The following is a 24,312-nucleotide window of genomic DNA, read 5'->3' as shown; positions in this document are numbered from 1 at the left end:
GAAATTCCTTGAAATTGGTCTCATCCTGTCGTTATAATCAGCGTTGTCGTCGTACGCTCGACCCCCGCACGCGTAAAAGGAGCGATTTTGATCCGAGGATGGTTTGTACGACAAAAAAAAGGGATAGAACGAAACTCCTAGACGTGATAATAGGCGGCCGTTTCCCATCTGTTATTCCTCAAATGAAAATTGCCGAAATCGCAATTTGGGCGGGTTCTTACTTTTTTCTTCCCACTTCGACGATAGTCCGCGAGGACCTGTTGACCTGTAAAGAGCTATTTACACGATCACTATCAAGTCCTGGGAAGGACGAAAGGACAAGGTAATACCCATTATTTCCCATATGCCCATTATACAACCCACTATAAACATTCTTAATGCTTTTGCAGTAACATAAACGACAAACATTGCTCTAACGACTTCACTTTACTCGCCTTGAGCTTTCGAATTATTAATTTGGTCAATATGAAATCGTATAAAGACATTTATAAGAATGATCAATTTAGCGAAACTAAGCGGATCCAAGGGCAAACTGTCAACAGAATTCAGGAAAATCGTAAAAGCTGGGAATTTTTCTCTCTTGCAATTTGTTTTTATTTAGAACATTTGTCAAACATTACCAATTTAGCGAAACAAAGCGGACCCAAGAGCTAATGTCAGGTCTCAGGCCGTATTTTTTGTCTAACGATCATGACTGGTGATTTGTCAAATAAATATGATGTATTTAGCGAGGCTAAGCGGACCACAAAACATTACCCAGCCCTGACCATTCACAACTTACTTTCATACATCTCTCTAACAAACAATTCTATTGTAAAAATATATTATTATAATATTTATTGCTGTGTTTATTGAGACCATTTACTAAATCTTTATTTAATATTTAAATTTATTTAGCGAAACTAGGCAGACCCAAGGGCAAAAATGTTCAAAAATCCCAAACTCAAATGACTTTTTTATCTTTAAAGAACAAGACTGATAAAAGAATGCTCTTGTGATATATATTTAGTCATAATTGTTTAACTATTTACAAAATACAATCTATTTGGTAAACTAAGCAAGATACCCAAGATACCAGATCAATCTTTGCAACCTAGGTGATTTGTCTAATTGATCTAGTTATGAGGTCATTGATGAAACAAATTGAAAACCAGGGGATAAAGTTCACTTTTTTTTAAATGAAACTGTGATGGGCCCGCTTTCTTTTGTCGAATTTGGACAGAAGGCAAATAAACTTATATTTGAAAATATATCCCCCCACCACCCTAAACTAAAAATTTTGCCTATTGGACCAAAAGGATTATCCGTTTCGGTCAATTTCCCAATAGATTTACAAACGTATTTTATAATCGTTTTGCCCATTCAGTCAGTTTTTCTCCTCTTTTTTTGTTTGTTTCGCCCGATAAACTAATTTCGGCGAGCTGTCCTTGTCTCTGCATCTTATCATCGTTATCAGCTTCCTTTTGCTGAGACTTTGCCCGAGTAACGAATTTCGTTGACGCGTTTCATTACAATTAATAGTTACATAACGGAATAAACCTCTTTGAATTAGAATTTTAATCTCAACCTTGCAGGGAGGATAAGCCGACTGGAGAACCGTACGGTTTTACAATTGACTTCTTGGTGGTGGTAACTTCTCCGGTGCCGTGTGTATCAACCTCAGTCCTGGGCAAAACGTTTAAAAAGTTAATTTATACAAAGATTTATTGATTTTTTGACAAGGCTTTTACCTTCTTCTTGGAGCTGACTGACTTCCTCTTCTTCGTCTTCGACGTCTTGTGTTTTTCGTCTTTTATCGCAACACCTACGTACTGTATACCGTGAATCTCATCGTTTTTATACCTAATAGTACAAAAGTGAAAACAAAATAGTCAAATTGGCCAAAAAAGTTAAAATTAAAAAACAACAACATGGAAGTTTTGTCTAGTGCCTATCTTAGAACTTCCACCCCAATTAATTCAGTTGTTCCTGTAAAAAACGAAATAATAATACTCGAATTACTTCTTTCCGGGAATTTTCTGCCGATATCGTTTTAAAAGGCACCACAGACTCAAGTCAGATATTAAGGTCGATGTACAGTAGGCCTTGAGGCCGCCTCTCTTATCCTATCCCCCATGTGTCTTACCTGTCATAATATAGAAGAACCTAGATAATCTACAGTATCCAAAGGTACCATGTATGATCTACATGCCCTATATAGATTAGGTACACAAGAGCACTATGAAGACTTCGGTCTTTTATAACTGGCCAGCCTGTTAGCGCAGATTATGATAAACTAGAAATCCCCATTTATTCCCACCGTAGTACAGAAGGATCTGAACAATCTTGAGTATCCAAAGTTGAGAAGTAATGGGGTTCCAATCTTCGTAGAGGTCATTAGATAGGTGAAAAAAGGAGACTATAAAAGCGTTCTGGGTTTAAGGTATGGAGCACATGGCCAGCATACTACATTTTTGACGGTGAAAACAGACATCTCGCTAAACATCCATTTTTTGTTTGTTTTGTTCTGACCAGCATTTCTTACAGGTACATTTGTGATCACAGAGAATATATTTAAAACTAAAATTTCAGCTATATACAGAAACTATGTAAAAAGGATTAAAATTAATTAGAGAGAGAGAGAGAGAGAGAGAGAGAGAGAGAGAGAGAGAGAGAACAGAGAGAGAGAGAGAGAGAGAGGAAAGAAAGAGATTGATTATAGGAAAAATAGTATGGTTATAAAAAAAAATTCCACAGCAGGGAAAAAGAGAAAGAAAGGAGAGAGGGTTATACAAAAGAAAGAAATACAGAAAAGGGAGTTACTGGGTAAATGAGAGGGAGAGAAAGAGTGAAAGCAAGTGATTATGAGAGAGAGAGATGAACAGAACAAAAACAGAGAGATAGAGAGATTACAATAAAGAGTACGTGATTAAGAAAAAAACCGCCACAGCAGGAAGAGATTGATTGATTGATTAAACATTTTATTTCATCATGATCCATCCCTTAACGTGAGTTGTATATTTTACATGTTACACATAGATTTATGCAGAATGCAGACTGACCCCTTTGGTCTTTACAATGAAGTGAGAAATACTTTTTAAAAGGATAGTTCCTACTCACAGTAAGTTTTTTTGCAACGATCCGGATTTCGAGCCTTTTAGCTCATCATCAGNGAGAGTGACGAGCTCCGTCGCTTCTGGTTGGATTGCTATGCTTAGTCAGAAAAAAAAATAGTCGGACCTCTAGTCATATGGATTTTTAGGGAGATGTCTGTTTTCACCGTCAAAAATGTAGTCTGCTGGCCATGTGCTCCATAATCTTAAACCCAAAACGCTTTTACAATAGTATTCCATGATTATTCGGAGATCGTGAGATGCAGTCTGGTGGAACCTAGGTTTTAGAAAAACATTTTCTCTATCGTGCCAACGTTTCTATCTTTATTGAGATCATCTTCAGGGCTCAAAGTGTTTGTTTTCTGCGTAATTGTACCATTCTTGTGTGTCGTGCTGAGACTGCCCTAATTACCAAACATAGTTTTCCTTGTTAATCGTTTTCTTCATTCTTGGTAAAGCCCTGATGATGGCGCTATAATGTGCCGATAGCTCGGTGAACCCAGCATTTAGACTTCTTTTTTTTCAGCTGTCTAATGACCTCTACGAAGGTTGGAACTCTACATGAATTAGTTCTCAACTTTGGATACCCTAGACTGTTTAGATCCTCTGTCCTACGGTGGGAATAAACGGGGATTTCTAATTTATTATAATCTCTTCTACACAGGATGGACTGGGGAGTTATCGACCGTAAAGGGCACCGTAGTCTTCATAGTGTTCTTGCGTACCTAGCCTATATAGGACATGTAGATCATACAAGGAACCTTCGGATACTCTAGATTATCTAGGTCTTTCTATATTATAGCACATGGAGATTTCTAGACTACGTGGCAATTTCCACTGAATACGCTGTCCTGAGTAATTATGATACAGGGCATCATAGTCGCGTCACAAACTTTGCCAGTAAATTTCACACCTTCAGAGTGACAAAAAATCCATATGACCCATGGTCTCTTTATCAACTTTTCGTAGAAGTTCAGTTCAGAATTCAGAAAAATTGGACAAAAGATTTACACTAAATACAGGAAAAAAAAGAAAATCATTACAGTAGTTTCTCAGTTAATTATACATAATTTTTTCGAAATGAAAAATTTGTGTCACGGTCGGGATTCGAACTCACGATTTTCGGCTAAATACGCCGCTGCTCTACTAATTGTGCTACCGTGAATTAGATCGCCCATCCCGCCTGCGACACAAATTTTTCAATTCGAAAAAATTGTGTGTAATTAGAGGAGTAATTATATAATTAAGCATAAGCTCATAAAATAATTAAAAAAAGTTAATATTACAGAAGTTGTAAAAGCCAGTAACCCCTAATAAAAAAAGTTTTAAAAAAATACAACGTAATTTGATTGTTCACTATGCTTATTGTATATATTTTTTTAATTTTGTTTGATTTTTACCTTGAATTTTTTTTGTGATTTTTATTGGATTAGGATTGGGTTTTACATATTCTACATTGTTTTTTTTTTGTCTGTGTGTAATTTTGTCCAATTTTCTGTTTTGTTCGCTATGTTTATTGTCTCCTTTTTTCCATTGTTCTTTCTTTTTGTGCTTTTTCATTACGTTAAAGTTTTGTTAAGTTGGGAAATGAATTGTGCACGGGACAAAAAGTTGGATTGCTAGGTTAACCCCAGTCCCCCTTTTCATACAATCACCATTTTCCCCCCATTTAGCGTAAAATTTCAGCATTTTGATTCCGTGTAATTAAAGAAAAGCGTATACTACTAGAAAGCTTATTAAACGAAAAAGTGGTTATGAAATTTTCCAGGCTTCACCGTGAATTTTCCAAATTTTTTTTTCCACCAATTTTAAATTTAGCAATTTTCGAAAGAATTAGTGTTTGGTTTTTACCAAAAATTAAATTGAAAGTGAAGGGTGCTTTTTTTAAACGGAAATTTAATGCTCTTTTCAATGACTTTTTTAAATTTCTCCAAAAATTATTTGTTCAGGAGATTAGAGTAGATTTATGACGAAAATCGTAGATATTTGTAAAACCGTAAAATGTTGATATATCTGCGAAAGGATTGAGAATCAGACCTTGGTTCATATGAACTTTTTTGTCACTCTGGAGGTGTAAAATTCACTGGCAAAGTTTATGACGCTAGTAGCCTGACACCCTATATAGAGAATGTATTTCTATGTAGAACACCTAGACAAAATTGTACTTCCTAGAGATATGTTTGGACTTTAGTATATCATCCTAGACAAAGTAAACCGGCTTGAGCTATAGTCGGTTTACTAGACTTCATAGGATAATTTATACTAGGACAAGAGGACTTATACGGGATATTATAGACAATATCATGGCATCCTAGAGGTTTTAGGGCATCCCAGATTTGTACAGGTCATGATTGATTTCCATATTACATAGAATATTCTACCTACATCGTATATGAGATCCTAGACTTCATTGGACAGTATTGGGTTTACTGGAGGGTGCAGGATTTTCTAGTTTATATAGGACATTGTAAATTTTAGGGTATTCTGTTTCGTCATATTTATTAATTCTGTTTTACCATTTTTGGCCCAATATGTCAATATATTGCAAAAGAACGACTATTAATCCCAGACTACAGACAGAACACGATGGAATAGTTAATTTATAAGGTTACTTTGGGTCGTTCCATGGGTCGTCGGGGTCTTCCTCCGTGGTCCAGACATTGCAGGATTTACACTTGACGTTGCCCGTCGTCATCATGAACAGGTCCGAAACGCTAGATGTCCTCCTGGTCAGTTTATACCTGAAAAATCGTGCGTTTAGCTTTTCCGTTTGAAATATAGGATAAATTGATTATTTACTTGAGCGGAGGAGGCTTGAAGGCCGGTACGGTGTCGAACACCTCCAAACTGGGTGGCTCTTCTTCCTCAACGTTTTCCGCCAATTCTTTGTTGCTCATGTCTTCCTGGAAATTGTAGGAAATTCTCGTTAATAAAATGTTTACTGAACTGCATGTAAACTTTGCAAAAAAGATACATGGAATCACGGATCTATACCACATAGGGCATCGTAGACCTTTGGACGCTCTAGATAATAGGTACTTTTATATTATAGCAAGTATATTCATGGAGATTATATCCAAGACTTTAGGAGGTATTCTCGAGTGTGTAGAATTCTAGATTATATAGGGTACTCCAGACAACATATGACAGTTGAAATTCTGAGTATTCTAGAGTATATATGCCATACTAGACTAAGAAGTAGAGGCTAAGGACGTGGGATGATCGATGTTAGTGATTTTTGGCTGATAATAGGGCGAAAAATTTTATGTTGGTGTCCGATCGTTCTTGTTGTGGATCTAGAAGACGAGAAAACTAAGGAATAATCCAAGGCGTCGTAGACTTTGCAAGGTGTTCTCAAGTTTATTGTATTTTCTACTATATACAGAACACCCTAAACTGTAGTGGTTATATACAGGGCATCTTTCTTTAATTACAAGGTATTCTAGAGTGTACAGGATGTTGTACCATATGCAAAAAATCCTAAACTGTAAAGGGGATATACAGGGCATCTTAGAATCTACAAGGAATTCTCGATTCTATAGAATATAGCATCATATGCAGAACTCCTAGAATGTAGTGAGCATATATCCTAGGCTTTACAAGGCATTTTGAAGTGTACAGGATGTAGTATCGTACGCAGAATTTCCTAAACCGTAGAGGGCATTTACAGACCAACCTAGACTTTACAAGGTATTCTGGAATGCATAGGATGTAGCATCATGCGCAGAACATCTTAGCCTGATGTGGGCATATACAGGTCATCCTAGACTTTACAAGGTATCCTGGAGGGTATAGGAATGCAGCACAGTCTACAAAGGCCATCTAAAGAGAATTCTAGGCTGTGTATGGACTCTATAGGACTGTATAGGATAGCTTCTATTAATGGGAATCCTCGACTAAGAAGGACATCAGAGACTATATAGGAATATATATACCTAGGCTATATCCCAGTGTATCCCAGCATATACAGGAAATTCTAAGTTGTATAGAACATTATAGATTACACATGACATCCTCAGCTACGTAGAAAATTCTAGACTGAACCGGTTCATAAAGCAAAATTTTTAGTAAATAGTTTCTTTTTCATGCATAAGTACAATTTTGCTCTGCTTGTTTTTAAAGATCAGAGAATTCAAATGGAATGTCGGAAATCTATCTCCACTCGTGATGACCTTAGAGTTCGTTTTTCTTTTAATAAATCAAATAGACTGTTAAGTAAAGTTAGGTTGTAAAGGTTTACTGCTTACTCTCCTCTTGAATCTCGCTCTCCCTTGACTCTGCTTCTGCTTCTTCTTCTTCTTCTTCTTCCTCCTCCTGGACGACCTGTGTATCAGCGTGTTCGTCTTCTTCCTCTGCTTCCGCCTCATCGCTTTGATGAAAGGGGCGGTCGAGACCTTCACCTTCGGCTTGGGAGGATAGACGTACCTTACGAGGCTGTAAGCCGGGGCGAGCTTTTTCGTGATGTCGTGGTTAATGAAGCCAAGGAGGTTTTTGATGCAGTATATGTTGGGCGGAGGTGCCCTCCATGGGAACTGGGAAGCCGGCTTCCCAGCCAACTGGGCCTTACCTTTCAACACGTTCATACCAGAAGGGCCAAACGGTCTATTCAAATTGAATGTCTCTAATTTTGACAAATTTTAAATATACATACAAACAATTCTGATTTTTGACAAGCAATTTGACCTTTTTCAGAAATCACATAACAAACTCGGATCAGTTGATTTCAAATTTCAACGCCATATGTGATAAATAACAAATGGAACTTTTTACAATGTTCAATTCACAGTTGGAAATAATTTTTATCAAAGCACAAAATTAACTCTATTATATAAAATTTCTATCAAAATTACACTTAAAAACTATAATTAATTTTTTATTTTTTAAAGAATAAATGAAAATTAAAAAATAAATGGAAATTAGTGTTTCAGTTCTGTTTAAGTTTAAGAACCATATGTTTTTTCTAATTATCCCTCCAGGGCTCTGTGGGGCGGTCTTTTTTACTGCACTGAACAGGGATAAATCCTTAATTTTGTGAACGCTGTTAGTATCCAATGAAGTCTCACATTACTGCGCCATGCATTCCGAAACAACTTTATAACCTCAAGAACGAGGCCACCTCCCAGTTTTCTACCTATACCTCCTGACATATCATTTTAAAGGATTTTTGATAATGTTAAGGCAAAAAGTAATTTGGTTCGCTATTTATTAATCACATTTCATGCCCGAACTGACCGTCTTGGGTAAAGATGCAAAGATTTACTCTTTTACCCACCCTTCATCGATGCTCATAGCGATGGAGTCAGGGGAGATGGATTCACAAGCAATTTGTATCCTTTGCCGCAGTTCGTCAACTGTGGTTGCTAGTTTATGATTGGCGTGGGCACTGTTTTTTCAATGGCCCCAGAGAAAATAGTCCAATGGAGTTAAATCGAGTGACCAAGGTGGCCAATAGATCTGGCCATGGGGTCCTATCCACTTATTCGGGAAGTGACGATTCAAATAAAGTCTCACCTGCAAAGAATCTTATGCGGGGCATCTATAAAGCTGGAGAATCATTGTTGGTAGTTGTTGCAGGGAAACATCATCTAACCACCACCAGTGCTCAGAGTGGTTGAGTCAGGGGTGGATTGGCAAGCAGTTTATATATCCTTTGCCACAGTTCGTCAACTATGGTTTCTAGGTTATGATTGGTGTAGACACTGTTTTGTAAATGGCCCAGAGAAAATAGCCAAATGTAGTTAAACCGAGTGACCAAGGTGGCCAACAGATTTGGTCATAAGGTCCTATCCACTTATCCGGAAAGTGGCTATTCAAATAAAATGTCACCTGCAAAGAATCATGTGCGGGGCATCCATCAAGCTGGAGAATCATTCTTGGTAGTTGTTGCAGAGGAACATCATCTAACCACCACCGGTGCTCAGAGTGATAGAGTCAAGGGAGATGGATTGACAAGCATTTTCTAACATTTGCCGCAGTTCTTCAACTGTGGTTCCTAGGTTATGATTGGGGTAGACATTGTTATTTAAATGGCCCCAGAGAAAATATTCAACTGGAGTTAAATCGAGTGACCAAGGAGCCCAATAGATCTGGCCATGGGGTCCTATCCACCTATCCGGGAAGTGGTGATTCAAATAAAGTCTCACCTGCAAAGAATCATGTGCGCGGCATCAATCAAGCTGGAGAATCATTTTTAGTCATTTTTCAGAGACGTCATCTAATAGTTTCGGTAAAACCTCCCTCAAAAAATTGAGGAACTTAGCACCTTCGTCAAAATAAGGTCCAATTTTTATTTACGAAAAGTGCTCACCAAAGTTGATACTGTGAAACACTTGATGATGACAAGAGTACGAAATTCAGGGGATTTTTATCTGCCCACGTTCGAAAATTCCGAAGGTTGTCTCAGTTTAGTCCTCAGCCTCCCAAAGCGACATTTGTGCAAGGAACGTCAGACGCCTGTCATAATCAAGAGTCCCGAAGTCCCTGGACAAGATTAGAGTGACACGGCTTAAAATTGCAAGTCCGTGGTATATATCTAATTTAATTTTTCTCTAAAACCTAAAACCCTTCTAACATTTCCGAGAGGGGATTTCGGATTTTCGCGAACATACCGTAAAATCCATTATATTTAGTGGTATGATAAAACAAATTACTTATTTCAATTAATTATTCTTTGTATGCAATGTCTTAGATGTAATGATAAAGCTAGTGCCACGAGCGGGATTCGAACCCTCGACTTTCGGCTCAATACGCCGCTGCTCTAACCACTTGAGCTATCGTGACTTCGACCCACTCGGACACCAACTTCCCATTTCAACCTATAACGATAAAGCTGAATCGAAGTATTGAGCCGAAGGTCGTGAGTTCGAATCCCGCTCGTGACACTAGCTTTATCATTTCAATTAAGACCTTACATTCAAAGAATAATTAATTGAATACCGTAAAATATTCAGCTCTTCGTCGAAATTACGCTGCCGAGTTCTTGGTGATGGAACAGCGACTGATCCTCATCTCCTCAAATTGCTATCAACATGAATAAACGTTTTGTGGTTTACTCTTGGGGCGATCAGGAAATTTCTGGTAGTGCAACTCGACTGCACCACTATCAATAAAGCAGTATGTAACCAATAGGTACTATTGTAAAATTTATTTACTTCCGGGAAGTAAATTTGCTCTCATAACGCGAGTTTGACAAATAATGAATGTAAACAATAAAGGCAATTAAAGTTTATTTTAATGAAGAAGCAAATTATTGAAATTAAAAACAAAATGCGTTTTTTTCATACTTTTTGCCATAATTTTGTCATTTTTTGACCAATTTAAAATCCGCTTGCGCCATTGTTTTCAGCGTAAACAATCCTTTAAAAGGATTTGGCAGGATGTATAGGGTCGTATTTGCCATTTTGAAGTTGCACTGGGCCTGAGGTACTCTGTATAATTTTTCTCCATTTTTTCCTCCATTTGCCAATAGAGATTCAGCCGGGCCACCCAAAAAGGGCACCCTGTACTTGTACAATTTATGCAATAATTTGTAAAAATGCATATCAACCATTTAACTTTTTTTTCTTTTCTCTTGATTATTTTTGTGACCCCTTGGCTTCCAAATTATTAAATGTCGACTGTAAAATATTGTAGCTCTAAAGATGGACCAGGTACATGGCCCGAAATGCATTCAATAAAAACAAATTGGTGTTTAAGTAAGGTATTGGTTGAGAGAAAAAAGTCATTTCCACGAGCGGGATTCGAACCAACGACCTTCAGCTAAATACGCCGTTGCCCTACCACTTGAGCTATCGTTTCAATGTCACAATAGCTAGGAAGGTCATCTGTTCGAATCCCGCTCGTGGCACTGACTTTTTTATCTCAACCAAAGCCTTAATTAATTGAAAAGAATTTATTTGGTGTCTGGTTCCAGAAAAGTTCCATGACGCTAAAAATTAAGATACAATCTAGAACTAAAAAAACGTAACAGAACATAACAGTGTTTGGACATGTTAATTGTTTGTATTTTTTGATGTGCAAGGAAAGAAATAACTATGAATTGTTCGCCGTTTCCCCGAATAATTAATTTCTTTAACAATTCCCACATAAAGATTTGAAGCGGCCTCGACATCCCTTTTAAACTTAAAACTTCGATTTAAAGATAGGTCGAAATCTTGTAGCAAGAGGTACCATACTTTATGGTTGGAAAATTCAATAAATCACCGTCAACTTTTTTTTGTGATTTTGTTTATCGAGTTTTGTGTTTCCCTAGCCAGAGTTAAGTCACTAGAATTTCAATAGAAGTCACAATGCAAATTGATTAATGTAACATGTCCTAAAATTGTATTTTTTCACCAAGGGTCAGGATGGTTTTTTCCGTTTTAGAAGGGGAGGCATTTTGCGACCCTACTTCTACGAGAGAATAAAACACAATTAGAGCCTCCATTTTTTAAAGAATTATTTTCGATAAGAAAATGAAATTGTTTACGCGACTTTGTTGCCACAGAGAATAAAGTCGGACTTCCGCAAATGTCAAAACTTTTCTCGTTTTTTCATACTTGAAATGTCAAAACCACGGCTGTTCAATGTATACACACACGGGTCTTTTAGACGACATTGGGGCGGTAAACCAGAAATGTACGACGCACGAAGAGACAGGAAGAGAAGGAAGGATCGACCACGGCGGGAGGTCCTTTCCCGCCAAAACCCCACTCCAGACGTGTCCTTGTTACAGGATAAGATTATTGACACGGCGGTGCAGGCAATGTTTTCGCTTAGGTCGAGGTCAGGGAGGCTGTTACACGTGTGGGTCCGTTCGGCACATCCGGACTCTCTCTCTTTCTCTTTCCTTTTATATTCTGGGCCCTTTAATGTCCAAAATGACCAACTTTGCCATTGATACTCCGTTGAGGTGGTTTTCCGAGCGTTTTCGACCCCACTGGACCCCTCACGTCGGAAAGGATGTTGAAATCGAAATTCTGGGCCATGATCTTTGATTTTCCCCTATAAATTAACTCTGAAGTCCCACGTCGGTGATGTGGCCGAAAAGGCTTGCAGGAAAAACAATTCGCACCCGCTTTCACACCCGCATCCGAACTTCGTTCTTCAGCTGTGTACAAGGACGAACCATAAATAAAAAAAGAAAAAGTTCAATTCTAGCCAATTTTTCAATTTTTAAAACTGGGCTCGTTTCATAAAACACTCGTAGGGAAACAATTCAACACCATAAACAGACAAATAAAATAAAATAAATAATAATTCCTTCTTGAAGGATTGAGGTTGGTTCGGACGTCCAATACATTTGCATAATAAATTTCCTTTTTATTTATTATTTCCAGTTTGAATGAGTGAGTCGATAGAAATCACTGGATCAAAAAATTCCGAGGATAAATGCGGGATTCGAACCCATGACTTCAGTACGACAATCTAATGCACTCTGACAATCTTTCGACCCAGTGTTGTTTTTCCCATGGCTTGTACTTTTATTCTTTAACTTTTGATTGTTTCTCTAAAGTTGTAATAATAAAAGCCTAACTCCATAAACGAGCAATAAAATAATCAATATCGCCTAGTTTCAACACACAGGGTCATTATGGTTGGAATTTTCAATAAACCATTTGTAAACTGTTCTAATTCTTTTTTTAAAAATTTTCGTTTAATTTTTTCGTGATTTTCTTGCCAGAATAAAGCTGTGAGTCAATAGAATTGAATATTGGGTAAGAAAATTCCAAGGACCAAACTAGTATTCGATCCCAGGACCTTGCTATTACAAAAAAAAAACTAAGACCACTCGATCCAGTGTAGTATTTCTCCTTGTTTTGCAATCTCTGAATCTCCTCTCTAACTTGGAAGTTAGAGACGTCTAAAGAAATAATAAAAAGCCTTAATCTATAAACGGACAAAAAATAAAATAAAATAATAATAAAATGGCCTCCTTGCAGCATTGGGTCATTCATTATGGTTGTAACTTCCAATAAATCATCTGATATTTGTAAATTTGTAAACTTCTAATTTTTTAAAAATCTTTTTGCTTAATTTGTACATGATTTCCTTGCCAGAATAAAGTAGTGAATAGAATTGAAAATTGGGTAAGAAAATTCTATGTACCAAACTAGTATTCGATCCCAGGGCCTCACTTTTACTCAAAAAAAGAGACCGTTCTTTGATCTAGTGTTGTTTTCTCCTTGTTTTTCAACCTCTGATTGTTTCTAAAGGAATAATAAAAGGCCTTAATCTATAGGCTGACAAAAATAAAATAATAATAATATGGCCTTCTTGTAGCATTGGGGGTCATGCATTATGGCTGGAACTTTCAATACTTCATCTGATATTTGTAAACTGTTCTATTTTTTAAATCTTTTTATTTAATTTTTACGTGATATCCTAGACAGAACAAAATTCTGAGTTAATAGAATTGAAAATTGGGTAAGAGAATATTCCAAGGACCAAACTAGTATTAAATCCCAGGACCTCATTATTACAAAAAAAAACTTAGACCATTCATCGACCCAGTGTTGTTTTTCTCCTTGTTTTGCAACCTCTGATTGTCTCTAAACAAATAAAAAAAGCCTGAATCTATAAACTGACGAAACAAAAAATAATAATATGGCATGTTGGGGGAGGGGCTTAATTTTTTCATGATTTCCTAGCCAGAATAAAGTTCTGAGCCAATAGAATTGAATTGTTGGGGGTCATAAAATTCCCAGGGCAGAGCTGGTTTCGAACTCGGAACCGCACGTGGCAAAAATAAATCACGATAATTCTTCAGCCCGCTGCTGTTTTTCAACCTCTGTATGTAATGGAATAATAAAGAGCCTTAATCCATTAACTGACCATTAAAAAAATTAATATGCCTTTCTTGTAGAATTGGGTGATATACATTACTGTTGGAATTTTCAATTTGTACATTTATTTTTGTGGGTTTTTGATCGAATTTTGTTCCTGCTAGCTAGAATAAAGGTTTGAGTCAATAGAAGTCCCAATGGGATTGGAAAATTGGCTAAGCTGGGATTCGAACCCAGGACCTAAATTTAACAAAAAAACCATGATAATTCCTCATTCCAGTGCTAATTTTTTTAAGAGTTTTGAGTTTACCTAGCCAGAATTAAGTCACTAGAATGTCAATAGAAGTCAAAATGGGGTCTGAAAATTGATTAATCTAGGATTCGAATTGTGGTTGGACCGTGCAATAAATCACCTGTTCCCTGCAGCTCATAATTTTTTTCTTGGTGGTTTTTGTTTTGTAAAGAGGTTTGAGCTTACCTAGCCAGAATTAAATTGGAGTCAATAGACGACAATAAGGGCAGAAATTTGATTAAGTTGGGATTCGAACCCAGGACCTATGTGTCAAAAAAAGAAGATAATTCTTCAACACAGTGCTCTTTCTCTCTTTGTTTTTCAACCTCTCATTGTTTTTAAACTGGCAATAAAAAGCCTTAAACAATAAACTGACCATAAAAAATTAATGTTACTTTTTGTATCATTAGGGTCATACATCATGGTTGGAACGACTATGAATCTCCTGTTGATTGCAGAATAAAATTGTTTTTCTAAGTGGCTTTTTAAAAAGATTTTTGTAGTTACCTAACCAGAACAATGTTGTGAGTCAATAGAAGCCGCGATGCGTTCAGAAATTCTAAGGACGGAGCTGGGATTCAAACCCAGGACCTCTATATGACAAAAATTATCATGATGATTCTTTGGCAGTAAATTTTTCTTCTTGATTTTAAACCTCAGCTTGCTTCGTAAGGGATAATAAAAAGCTTTAATCCATAAACTGCCCATAAAAGATTAATAGGGCTTCTTGTCTCTTTGGGAGTAGTCAATTTGGTAGGAACGTTCGATAAAATAACTGTTGTTTTTAAACTCATAATTTGTTTCACTTATTGGTTTTTTAAAAGAATATTTCCTAATCAAGATAATGTAGTGAATCAACATTAATTATCATGTAGTCCAAAAATTCTGAAGACAAAGCTGGGATTCGATACCTAAGACTTAAAAAGCCCCTGATAATTTGCGACGCAAAGAAATTTTGGATGTTTGATTTGTTCGTCTTTTCAAACTCTAGCTGTTTATAAAAAGCTCAGGAAAAATCATAAACTTGTAATGACAAATTAACACCATAACATTAACTTCTTGTAAAATCCATTAGATTTTGTAGTTCAATTAATTAATCTTTATATAAGGTATTGGTTGAAATAAAAGTGTCACGAGCGGGATTCGAACCCACGACCTTCGGCTCAATACGCCGCTCCTCTAACCACTTGAGTTATCGTGAAATCACGTATTGACCGTATTGAGCCGAAGGTCGTGGGTTCGAATCCCGCTCGTGACACTTGCTTTTTTATTTCAAACAATACCTGATATAAAGATTAATTTCTTGTAAAATGTTCTTTTGTAAATGTTTTATACTTTCTGCCAGAATAAAATTGAGGATCAGTAGAAGTCACGAGGAGTCGGAAAGTTCTGAGGTCGAACCTGGTGACCAAACGAGACCCTGACTACTTTATTATCAAGTTTAACTTGTTTCCCTTTCAAATCCTTTTCAACCCCCTGCTAATTATTGACAAGGGTGAATAAAAATTAATAAAATATTGCGACCATTGTAAATTGATAGTTCATTGTTATTTAACTATTCCGCTCAAACTTTATTCCAGCATTTTTACGATGTTATCTTGCGGTATCGCTTTTTAAAGGGGAAGAATGTTGCGTAGGCGGTCAAGTCTGAAGGGCAGCCTTTTTTTGCCGATACGGTCGAGGGCCGCGGAGCGTGGGCAATTAGTGCATCGTGAACCAATTTTGAAATTCAAATCAGCCTTTTTTCCCTTTCTTTTCTTACTTTTAAATTGCCCGGCTTTATAACATTTGAAGTTTCAAATGTGAATTAGATTGTGGGTTTCCTAGATGTTTTGGCCAGTCAGACGGGCACTTTCGACGCTTGAAAAAACTACTGAAGGTACACGACGACAGATCCAACATTAAGGATATGCCATGGTCACACGGAATGATCAATAACCTGTTCATGGCCCTGCAGACCTCAAGAAAAATCTGTCAAAAAGTGACTGTTGATTTTAATGAAACCATAAAAAATACAAAATTTACAAACAGTCTGTTTATTGAACGTCGCGACCATAATGCAGGACCACAAGTGTAAAAAAGTAGCCGTTATTAATTTTTTATTGCCTTTTCGCAAATTAATATTATTAATTATTATTTTGAAATCAATCAGACGTTGAAAAACTAAAATTAAACCCAAGGAAAAACAGTACTGTGTCGAAAGATTGTCAGTCTATTTTTGCCACGTTGGGGTGCTGGGTTTGATTCCCAGCGTCAAACTTTGAACTTTCTTGCCTGGGCTTCTATTGTCTCAAACCTCGTTCTTGGCGAGGGAAACAAAACTCGTTTAAAAAAAAGAACACACACACACACACACACACACACACAAAAAGTCACACATAGGCCCTGGTTCAAATCTCACATTAATCAATTTTCAGATCCCATCGTGACTTCTATTCACATTCCAGTATCTTAATACTGGCTTGGTAAATTCTAAACTCTTTAAAAAATTTTTTTTTAAATTATCCCTTACGGAGCAAGGAGAAGTTTAAAATCAAGAAGAAAAATTTACCGTCAAAGAATCATCGTTATAATTTTTGTCATATAGAGGTCCTGGGTTCAAATCCCAGTTCCGTCCTTTGAATTTCTGAACGCGACTTCTATGACTCACAACATTGTTCTGGTTAGGTAACTACAAAACTCTTTTTAAAAAAACCACTTAGAAAAACAATTTTATCCTGCAATCAACAGGTGATTTATACACGTTTCAACCATAATGTATGAATCTAATAATACAAAAAAAGTAATATTAATTTTTATGGTTAGTTTATTGTTTCAGGCTTGCCCGTTAAAAACAATGAGAGGTTGAAAAACAAAGAGAGAAAGAGCACTGGGTTAAAGAATTTTCGTATTTTTTGTCACACATAGGTCCTGGGTTCGAATCCCAACTTAAACAATTTTCTGACCTTATCGTCCATTCACCTCGAACTGAATTGTGGCTAGAAAAGCTCAAACCTCTTTGCAAAAAAACCACTAGGTTGAAAACTTAAAAAAAAAAACTGTAAGCTGTAAGCAATGAGTGATTTATTGAAAGTTCCAACCATAAAGTATGATCCCTCTTGCTACAATAAGCCCACGTTTATCGTTTTTACGGTCAGTTTACGGATTTGTATTAAGGCTTTTTATTAATTCTTTTTGAAAAAATCAGAAATAGAAAATCATTTAGAAAACGGCAATGGAACGAAGAATTGTAATGGTGTTTTGTCATATAGTGGTCCTGGGTTCGAATCCCAGTTTAGTACATGACTTCTATTGACTCAAACCTTTATTCTAGCTGGAAAATACAAAATTCTTTTAAAAAAAGCTTAAAGTTGATAGATGATTTGTTGAAAAATCCAACCGTAATGTATGACCCAAAATACTACAAGAAGGCAATATTATTTTTTATGGTCAGTTTATTAATTAAGGCGTTTTTTTACAATTTTAAAAACATTCAGAAGTAAAAAAACAAGTAGAAAACGCATTGGCACAATGTAGGTTCTAATCCCAGCTTAATCTATTTTCAGACCCCATTGACTGCAACTTTATTCTGGCTAGGTAAACAGAAAAAAAAAAACAAGGAGAGAAACAGCACTGGGTTGAAGAATTTCATGCCTTTTTTGTCACACATAGGCCCTGGATTCGAATCCCAGATTAGTCAATTGCCCAATCCCATTGGGACTTCTATTGACTCAAACCTTTATTCTAGCTAGAAAACACAAAATTCGATCAAAAAACCACAAAAATAAGTTTACTAACTAGTTCACAAGTTTAAAGCCCAATCATAATGAATGACCCCAATGCTACAAGAAAGCGGTATAAATTTTTTTTTAGTTTATTGTTTAAGGCTTTTTATTGTCACTTTGGGAACAATCAGAGATTGAAAAACAAGTAGAAAAACAGCACTGGGGCGAAGAATTATCATGGTTTTTTTGTCACACAGGTCCTGGGTTCGAATCCCAGATTTATCAATTTTCAGATCCCATCGGGACTTCTATTCCCATTCTACTCTCTTAATTCTGGCTAGGTAAATTCAAAACTCTTTTTATAAAAATCCAAGAAAAAACACTACGAACTGTTGGCAACTGGTGATTTATTGAACGTTCCAACCATAGTCTATGACCCCGCAATGCTACAAGAAGCCCAAGTTTGATTGTTTTTATGGTCAATTTATGGATTAAGGATTTTTGGTATTAAGTTTATAAAAAATCAGAGGTCGAAAAACAAGTAGAAAATAGTACTGGAATGAAGAATTATCATGGTTTTTGTCAAATGTAGGTCCTGGGTTCGAATCCCAGCTTAGTAATTAATTTCCTAACCCCATTGGGACTTTTATTGACTCAAACCTTTATTTTAGCTAGAAAAAACAAAATTTGATCAAAAAACCACAAAAATAAGTTTACAAACTAGTACACAAAGTTCAAAGTCTCAATCATAATGTATCATCTCCTCCCCCAAATGCTACAAGAAGGCCGTATTAATTTTTTTATCGCTAGTTTATTGTTTAAGGCTTTTTATTATCCATTTGGGAACAATCAGAGATTGAAAAACAAGTATAAAAACAGCACAGGGGCGAAGAATTATCTTGGTTTTTGGTTTTTGTCACGGAGGCCCTGGGTTCGAATCCCAGCTTCGTCGTCGAAATTTTCTGATCGCACAATGACCTCTATTGACCACGGCTTCATTGAGGCTAGGTAAAAACAAAACTCATTCAAAAAAAGACCAAGAAAAAAAACAATTATAAGTTACAAGCAACAGGTGATTTATTGCACGTTTCCAACCGTAATATATGACCCCAATGCTACACGAAAGCAATATTAATTTGTTTTATGGTCAATTTAAAGATTAAGGCTTTTTATTAGCCCTTTAAGAACAATCAGAGGTTGAAAAACATCACTGAGTTGATGAATTGCCGTGGTGTTTTTTTTGTCACATGTGGTCCCAAGTTCGAATCCCAGTTGCAGCCTCGGAATTTTATGACCCCAACGTGGCTTCTATTGTCTCAACTTTATTCTATCTAGACAAACAAAAAACTATTGAGAGACAAATTGTAAGTTTACAAACACCAGCTGATACATTAAACGATCCATCCATAATTCAAGACCTCTCATTGCGAGTGTATTATTCAATTTTTAATTATCCCTTTTATTAAAAACCAGGTGTTTAAAATGAAGTGAAAAAAGAGATAAACCGCACTGCGTCGCAAATCGTTTTTGCGCTTTTTTTTTTTTTTTTTTTTTTAAACCGCGCTGCCTGTTATTTAGATGTTCGTCCGACTTGTTTTCCACCCGTCTAAACAGGGGAAAAAAAAGAATTCTTATGTTCCGATCCCACATATCAGCGGGATTATAAAACGGGCCAAAGCCCGCGAGTCCTCGAGACGGTCGAAAGAGGCGTTTTTCGCTTATTGTTTTATTTTATATTATTGTTTTCACGGCCGGTATTTTTTTTATGAAATTCACCCCACGACACGTTTGTTTGCTCCTCGTAATTAAATTCAACGGTGAGACATATTGGGTTATCTGTTTGGCCAGACCTGGCAGTACTTTTTTCTTATTCGGTACGCTGATGAAGATTAGACACGCGCAGATGGGGGTCAAACAGGCTTGTTTACTTAAGAGGACATAAGTGCTTCGTGTTCAAGTCGATTTTTTTTTTTTCAAAACCTAAATCGTCGATGATAGAATGATAGATAGCATGGTATAAGTTTAAAGACCTCAGGGTCGAAGATTTATCGAAGAGGTCGAAATGTAATGAAGACACGCTGATCGATTTCAACTTGTCTTTCACTACCTAAAAGTTAGAAAGATCATCCGATGAAAACAGTCTGGCGTTATTAGGAAAAATTATCCCACGATAATTTACGAGTCGAATACTCGGCAGACCAATATCACATTTGACAAAAGATTTTTTCAAATCGGTCCACTACGTCTCGCTTGTGCATAGACGACCTCATAAATACCTTCTACAACAAAAAAATCGTAGTTAAACTAATCTTGTTCAAGTATGACAAGCAATTTGCCAATTGTTCACTCTCATGTGGCTAATTTTCATCCATTTCAAGTCAAAGATGGTTGGGAGGGCTTAAACGATAAGACAAATACATATCATAAGCCTATGCATTGACGTGAGAAATTATTGACTCGGAGGCGGTAAAGGTTCCGCTTTATAATTTTACAAGTTTAGTTAGTGCCTAGGAGGATCTTACTCAATCGGTTAGAGCGCCTGGGATCAATTTAAATTATTCAAGGTGTTTCACGAATATAGTACAAGGCAGATGTGACAAGCAATAGGTCAATTATTGACTCACACGGCTAAGTTTCATTAAGGAGTTTCACGATTAAACAACAAGCCAAATGTGACAAGAAAGAGGTCAATTGTTGACTCGCCGGGGTACTGGGTTTCATTAAGGAGTTTCACGATTAAACTACAAGGCAAATATGATAACAATAGTTCAATTATTGAACGCAGGGGTGTTAAATTTCATCTTTATAATTGTAATATTATTTAAGGAGTTTCACGATTAAACTACAAGGCAAATGTGACAAGGAATAGGTCAATTATTGGCTCGCCAGGATGCTAGGTTGTTACGTTCGTAAAACGTAACATAATATGAGTGTATTGTTGTTGTTTGGCCAGGGATGCCTCCTGAATTGTAATGCCACCTAAACTAAAATTGGCGGTGGGTTAATCAAAATTAAGACGGTCTAGGATAGTCTTATGAGAGAGTAGAGGAGTGAATAAAAGAGAGGACAGGGGTGCGTCGAGACGGATATCCTTACGGCCTGGCCGGAGCAAAGAAAATCATCAATTCCTTGATCAACGAAGGCGATCGCGGACCAACTCAACTTCAGAGAAGGTGCTCCACATTCCTAGAACAGGGGATTTTCTATCGCCTGGAAAAGAAGTATATCTGGACACTGGTTCCCAGGAAAGTTTAGTTTTTAAGGAATGTTTAGTTAGCTTTTATGATAATTTAGGCTCATTTAGTGTGTAAGTTTGTTAAAATGTTACCCGTAGAGAATTAAGATTAATCTATGTTTAATATTTTAGTTTGTATTGGAATAAATGTGTTTTTTTTTGTTTCCTTATGTAAATATTGTGTTCTTTTTTGTTTGTTTGTTAATTTTACTGTTAATGAATTTTCTGTTTTATTTTTTTTTTTTTTTGTCTTTACGGTTCGCTGTTTCCGCGTATATAAACAGCGTGGCGTCCATTTTTTTAAAATTTAATATTAAGTTCATCATTCTTAATTCATTAAGTAACCCCGCCCGTCTCCACGGAGCGAAGCCGGCAAATTCTCGGCGTAAGAAGGTTTTATCTTTATAATTGTAAGATTATTCAAGGAGGTTCACGATTAAACTACAAAGCAAATGTGACAAGAAATAGGTCAATTATTCACTCACCGGGGTATTGGGTTTCATTAAGGCGTTTCAGGATTAAACTACAAGGCGAATATATTAACAATAGTTCTATTATTGATCGCAGAGGTGCTAAGTTTCATGAAGGAGTTTCACGATTAAACTGCAAGGCAAATGTGACAAGGAATAGGACAATTATTGACTCGCCAGGGTGCTAGGTTTCATCCTTATAATTGTAAGATTATTCAAAGAGTTTCACTATTAAACTACAAGGTAAATATGACAAGCAATAGGTCAATTATTGACTCGCAGGGGTGCTAAGTTTCATATTTATAATTGTAAGATTATTTAAGGAGTTTCACGATTAAACTACAAGGCAAATGTGAAACGCAATATGTCAATTATTGACTGGGAGGAGGGCTAACTTTCATCTTTATAATTGTAAGATTATTTAAGGAGTTTCACGATTAAACTACAAGGCAAATATGACAAACAATATGTCAATTATTGGCTCACAGGGCTGCTAAGTTTCATTAAGGAGTTTCACGATTAAACTGTATGGCAATAGGTCAATTGTTGACTCGAACGGCTATGTTTCATCTTTTATAATTGAAAGATTACTCAAAGAGATTCACAATTAAAATTGGAGGCACATGTGACATGCAATATGTCAATTATTGACTCGCAGAGGGGTATGTTTCATCTTTTGTAATTGAAATATTATTAAGTTTCACAATTAAACTACAAAGCAAATATGGTAAGCAATATGTTAATTATTGACTCGCAGAACGGCTAAGTTTCAAATTTGTAATTGTAAGATTATTCAAGGAGTTTCACGATTAAACTACACGGCAAATGTGACATGGAAGAGGTCCATTATTGACTCGCAGTTGGTTATGTTTCATCTTTTATAATTGCAATAATATTAAGTTTCACAATTAAACTACAAAGCAAATATGGTAAGCAATATGTCATTATTGACTCGCAGGGGGGATAAGTTTCATCTTTTATAATTATAAGATTATTCAAGGAGTTTCATGATGAAACTACAAGGCAAATATGAAAAGAAATTATTGACTCGCATGGCATTTCATGCTTTATATGAAAAACATTGGCGGGAGAGCTTATAAATTAAAGGGCAAAACGAACTACCAGCGTTGGACAAGTTTCATCCCAAGCTTGTCTGGTAGGCAAAAATAAAAGTATATTAAACAGTCAACTATGACTCTAGACTGTCATCTAAAAGCGAGTAAAATTGTTTAATAACTAGTGCTATTCAAATTGGCCAGGCTGCGTAATTTGTTATTATCAACACAATAGAGATTTCAGTTTTAGCTTGGTAATCAACCTAGTAACAAAGTTCAAGCGGTCTCTAGTCATCAATCAGAGTAGATATTAATCCATTCAATGCCATAGAATAAATTTGCCTAATGATTAGTTAATTCAAAGTGGCAAGGTCTGGTCCGTCAAGTCTCATTGTTAACAGCTTCACAGAACTTCTCGAAAACTTTGAACTTCGACTATTAGCCTAAAAATTACTACTTATTAATCACTGTTTGGTCCGCCTATTTTTCCAGTTTCTGTTAGGTGGGACGACTGTAGGACTGTACTCGGGTTTATTTTACAATAGGGCAAGTTTTGTCTATAAAGTGTGAACGGAAATGAGCAAACTTATGCGTAAAGCTTAGTAGGGTGTTGTACCCTAGGAGCTGATTTATGGTGTTAAGTATAAGCTAAACAACCCTCCCTTATAGCCTGAAACGGAGATAGTTTTGTGCTTCCTGTTGTTCCTCCTCATGCTTTAGAAAATGGGCGAATTCGGCGGAATTATTCATTTATCTTTTTCCTTTCTTCCTCAGGAAGGCGGGGGGACGTCCAAGGCCTTGGCCTATTAATTCGAATTAGAGGGTTGTTGAAGTGTTTCTTGAAATTAACCCCCTCCTCGACGAGACGGCATCTGGGTAGATCGGGCCGCCCGTGACCCAGATACTCTCCTTGGTGGACAGCTGCCCCCGTGATATCTCTATGGAAAATCGGCTTTCGATTTTCTTCGGCCCATCTGCCGGCCACGACAAGTCCTCGGACCGTAATCGCTCTCGTCCAACTGTGATCCACCTGTTATTCCGCCGACTTACTGCGACTCTATGCCTTCACACGTGCGGTTACTCGTTGGCGTGTTCAACTATCCGGAAGTGCTCGTTTCTTTCTAAAGAAATACGAACGTTTAGAAATATGTTCACCCAAGTCTACATACGGTTGTTATAAATAATGACTATCACAAGAAGCAGCTGCACCTTTTCATTTCTTTCTAGCAAATGTCTACATATTACTCGGTTAGTGTCTGTATCTTGTCCCTCCTCCGATATCTTTAGTCAATATCCATGTTCAGATTGAGCAATCTATATAAATATTACCTCCTAAAACTAGCTCCTTTGAGTTTCCCTTTGGTTCAAAATAAACAAAAAACAATTGGACTGTAGACAATTATTCTCTAGATACAAAATTAAAGACTAAATATTGGAACATTAAAAAAAGAAAAAAAAGTGAAAACAATGTCCTGTGTTTAAGGAATTCAAAACATAAAGCATAAAATTGTCATAACACTCATGTAATTTTATTTGTAAACTCATCTATTTTTGAGGACAATTAGGACCAAACATCGAAATTTTACTATTTAAGCAGATAAAAAAAGCATCCTTGAGAAGTCGGACCAAAAGAAAAAAATAGCAAAGTAGCTTTGGGGTCTAAGAGTTAATAATGGACACATTTATTATGTTATAGTTAAG

The 24,312-nt window shown here is 36.4% G+C and overlaps 1 protein-coding gene across 1 annotated transcript; it reads right to left on the bottom strand.

The window, feature by feature from the left end:
* Positions 1-1,534: 1,534 nt before the first annotated feature.
* LOC106666044 lies at positions 1,535-7,855 on the bottom strand. The gene is made up of 5 exons (XM_014392921.1): positions 7,340-7,855; positions 5,892-5,995; positions 5,705-5,833; positions 1,731-1,842; positions 1,535-1,665 (listed from the first exon to the last, which is right to left on the bottom strand). The coding sequence occupies exons 1-5, from the start codon at positions 7,673-7,675 to the stop codon at positions 1,660-1,662; spliced, it is 687 nt and encodes a 228-aa protein (XP_014248407.1). The 5' UTR covers positions 7,676-7,855; the 3' UTR covers positions 1,535-1,659.
* Between the last annotated feature and the right edge of the window lie 16,457 nt (positions 7,856-24,312).

The sequence above is a fragment of the Cimex lectularius genome, unplaced genomic scaffold (genome assembly GCF_000648675.2).
Source record: "Cimex lectularius strain Harlan isolate CLEC.00 unplaced genomic scaffold, Clec_2.1 scaffold109, whole genome shotgun sequence".
In the NCBI taxonomy this organism is placed as follows: domain Eukaryota; kingdom Metazoa; phylum Arthropoda; class Insecta; order Hemiptera; family Cimicidae; genus Cimex; species Cimex lectularius.
This window is presented reverse-complemented; position numbering and strand designations above follow the sequence as displayed.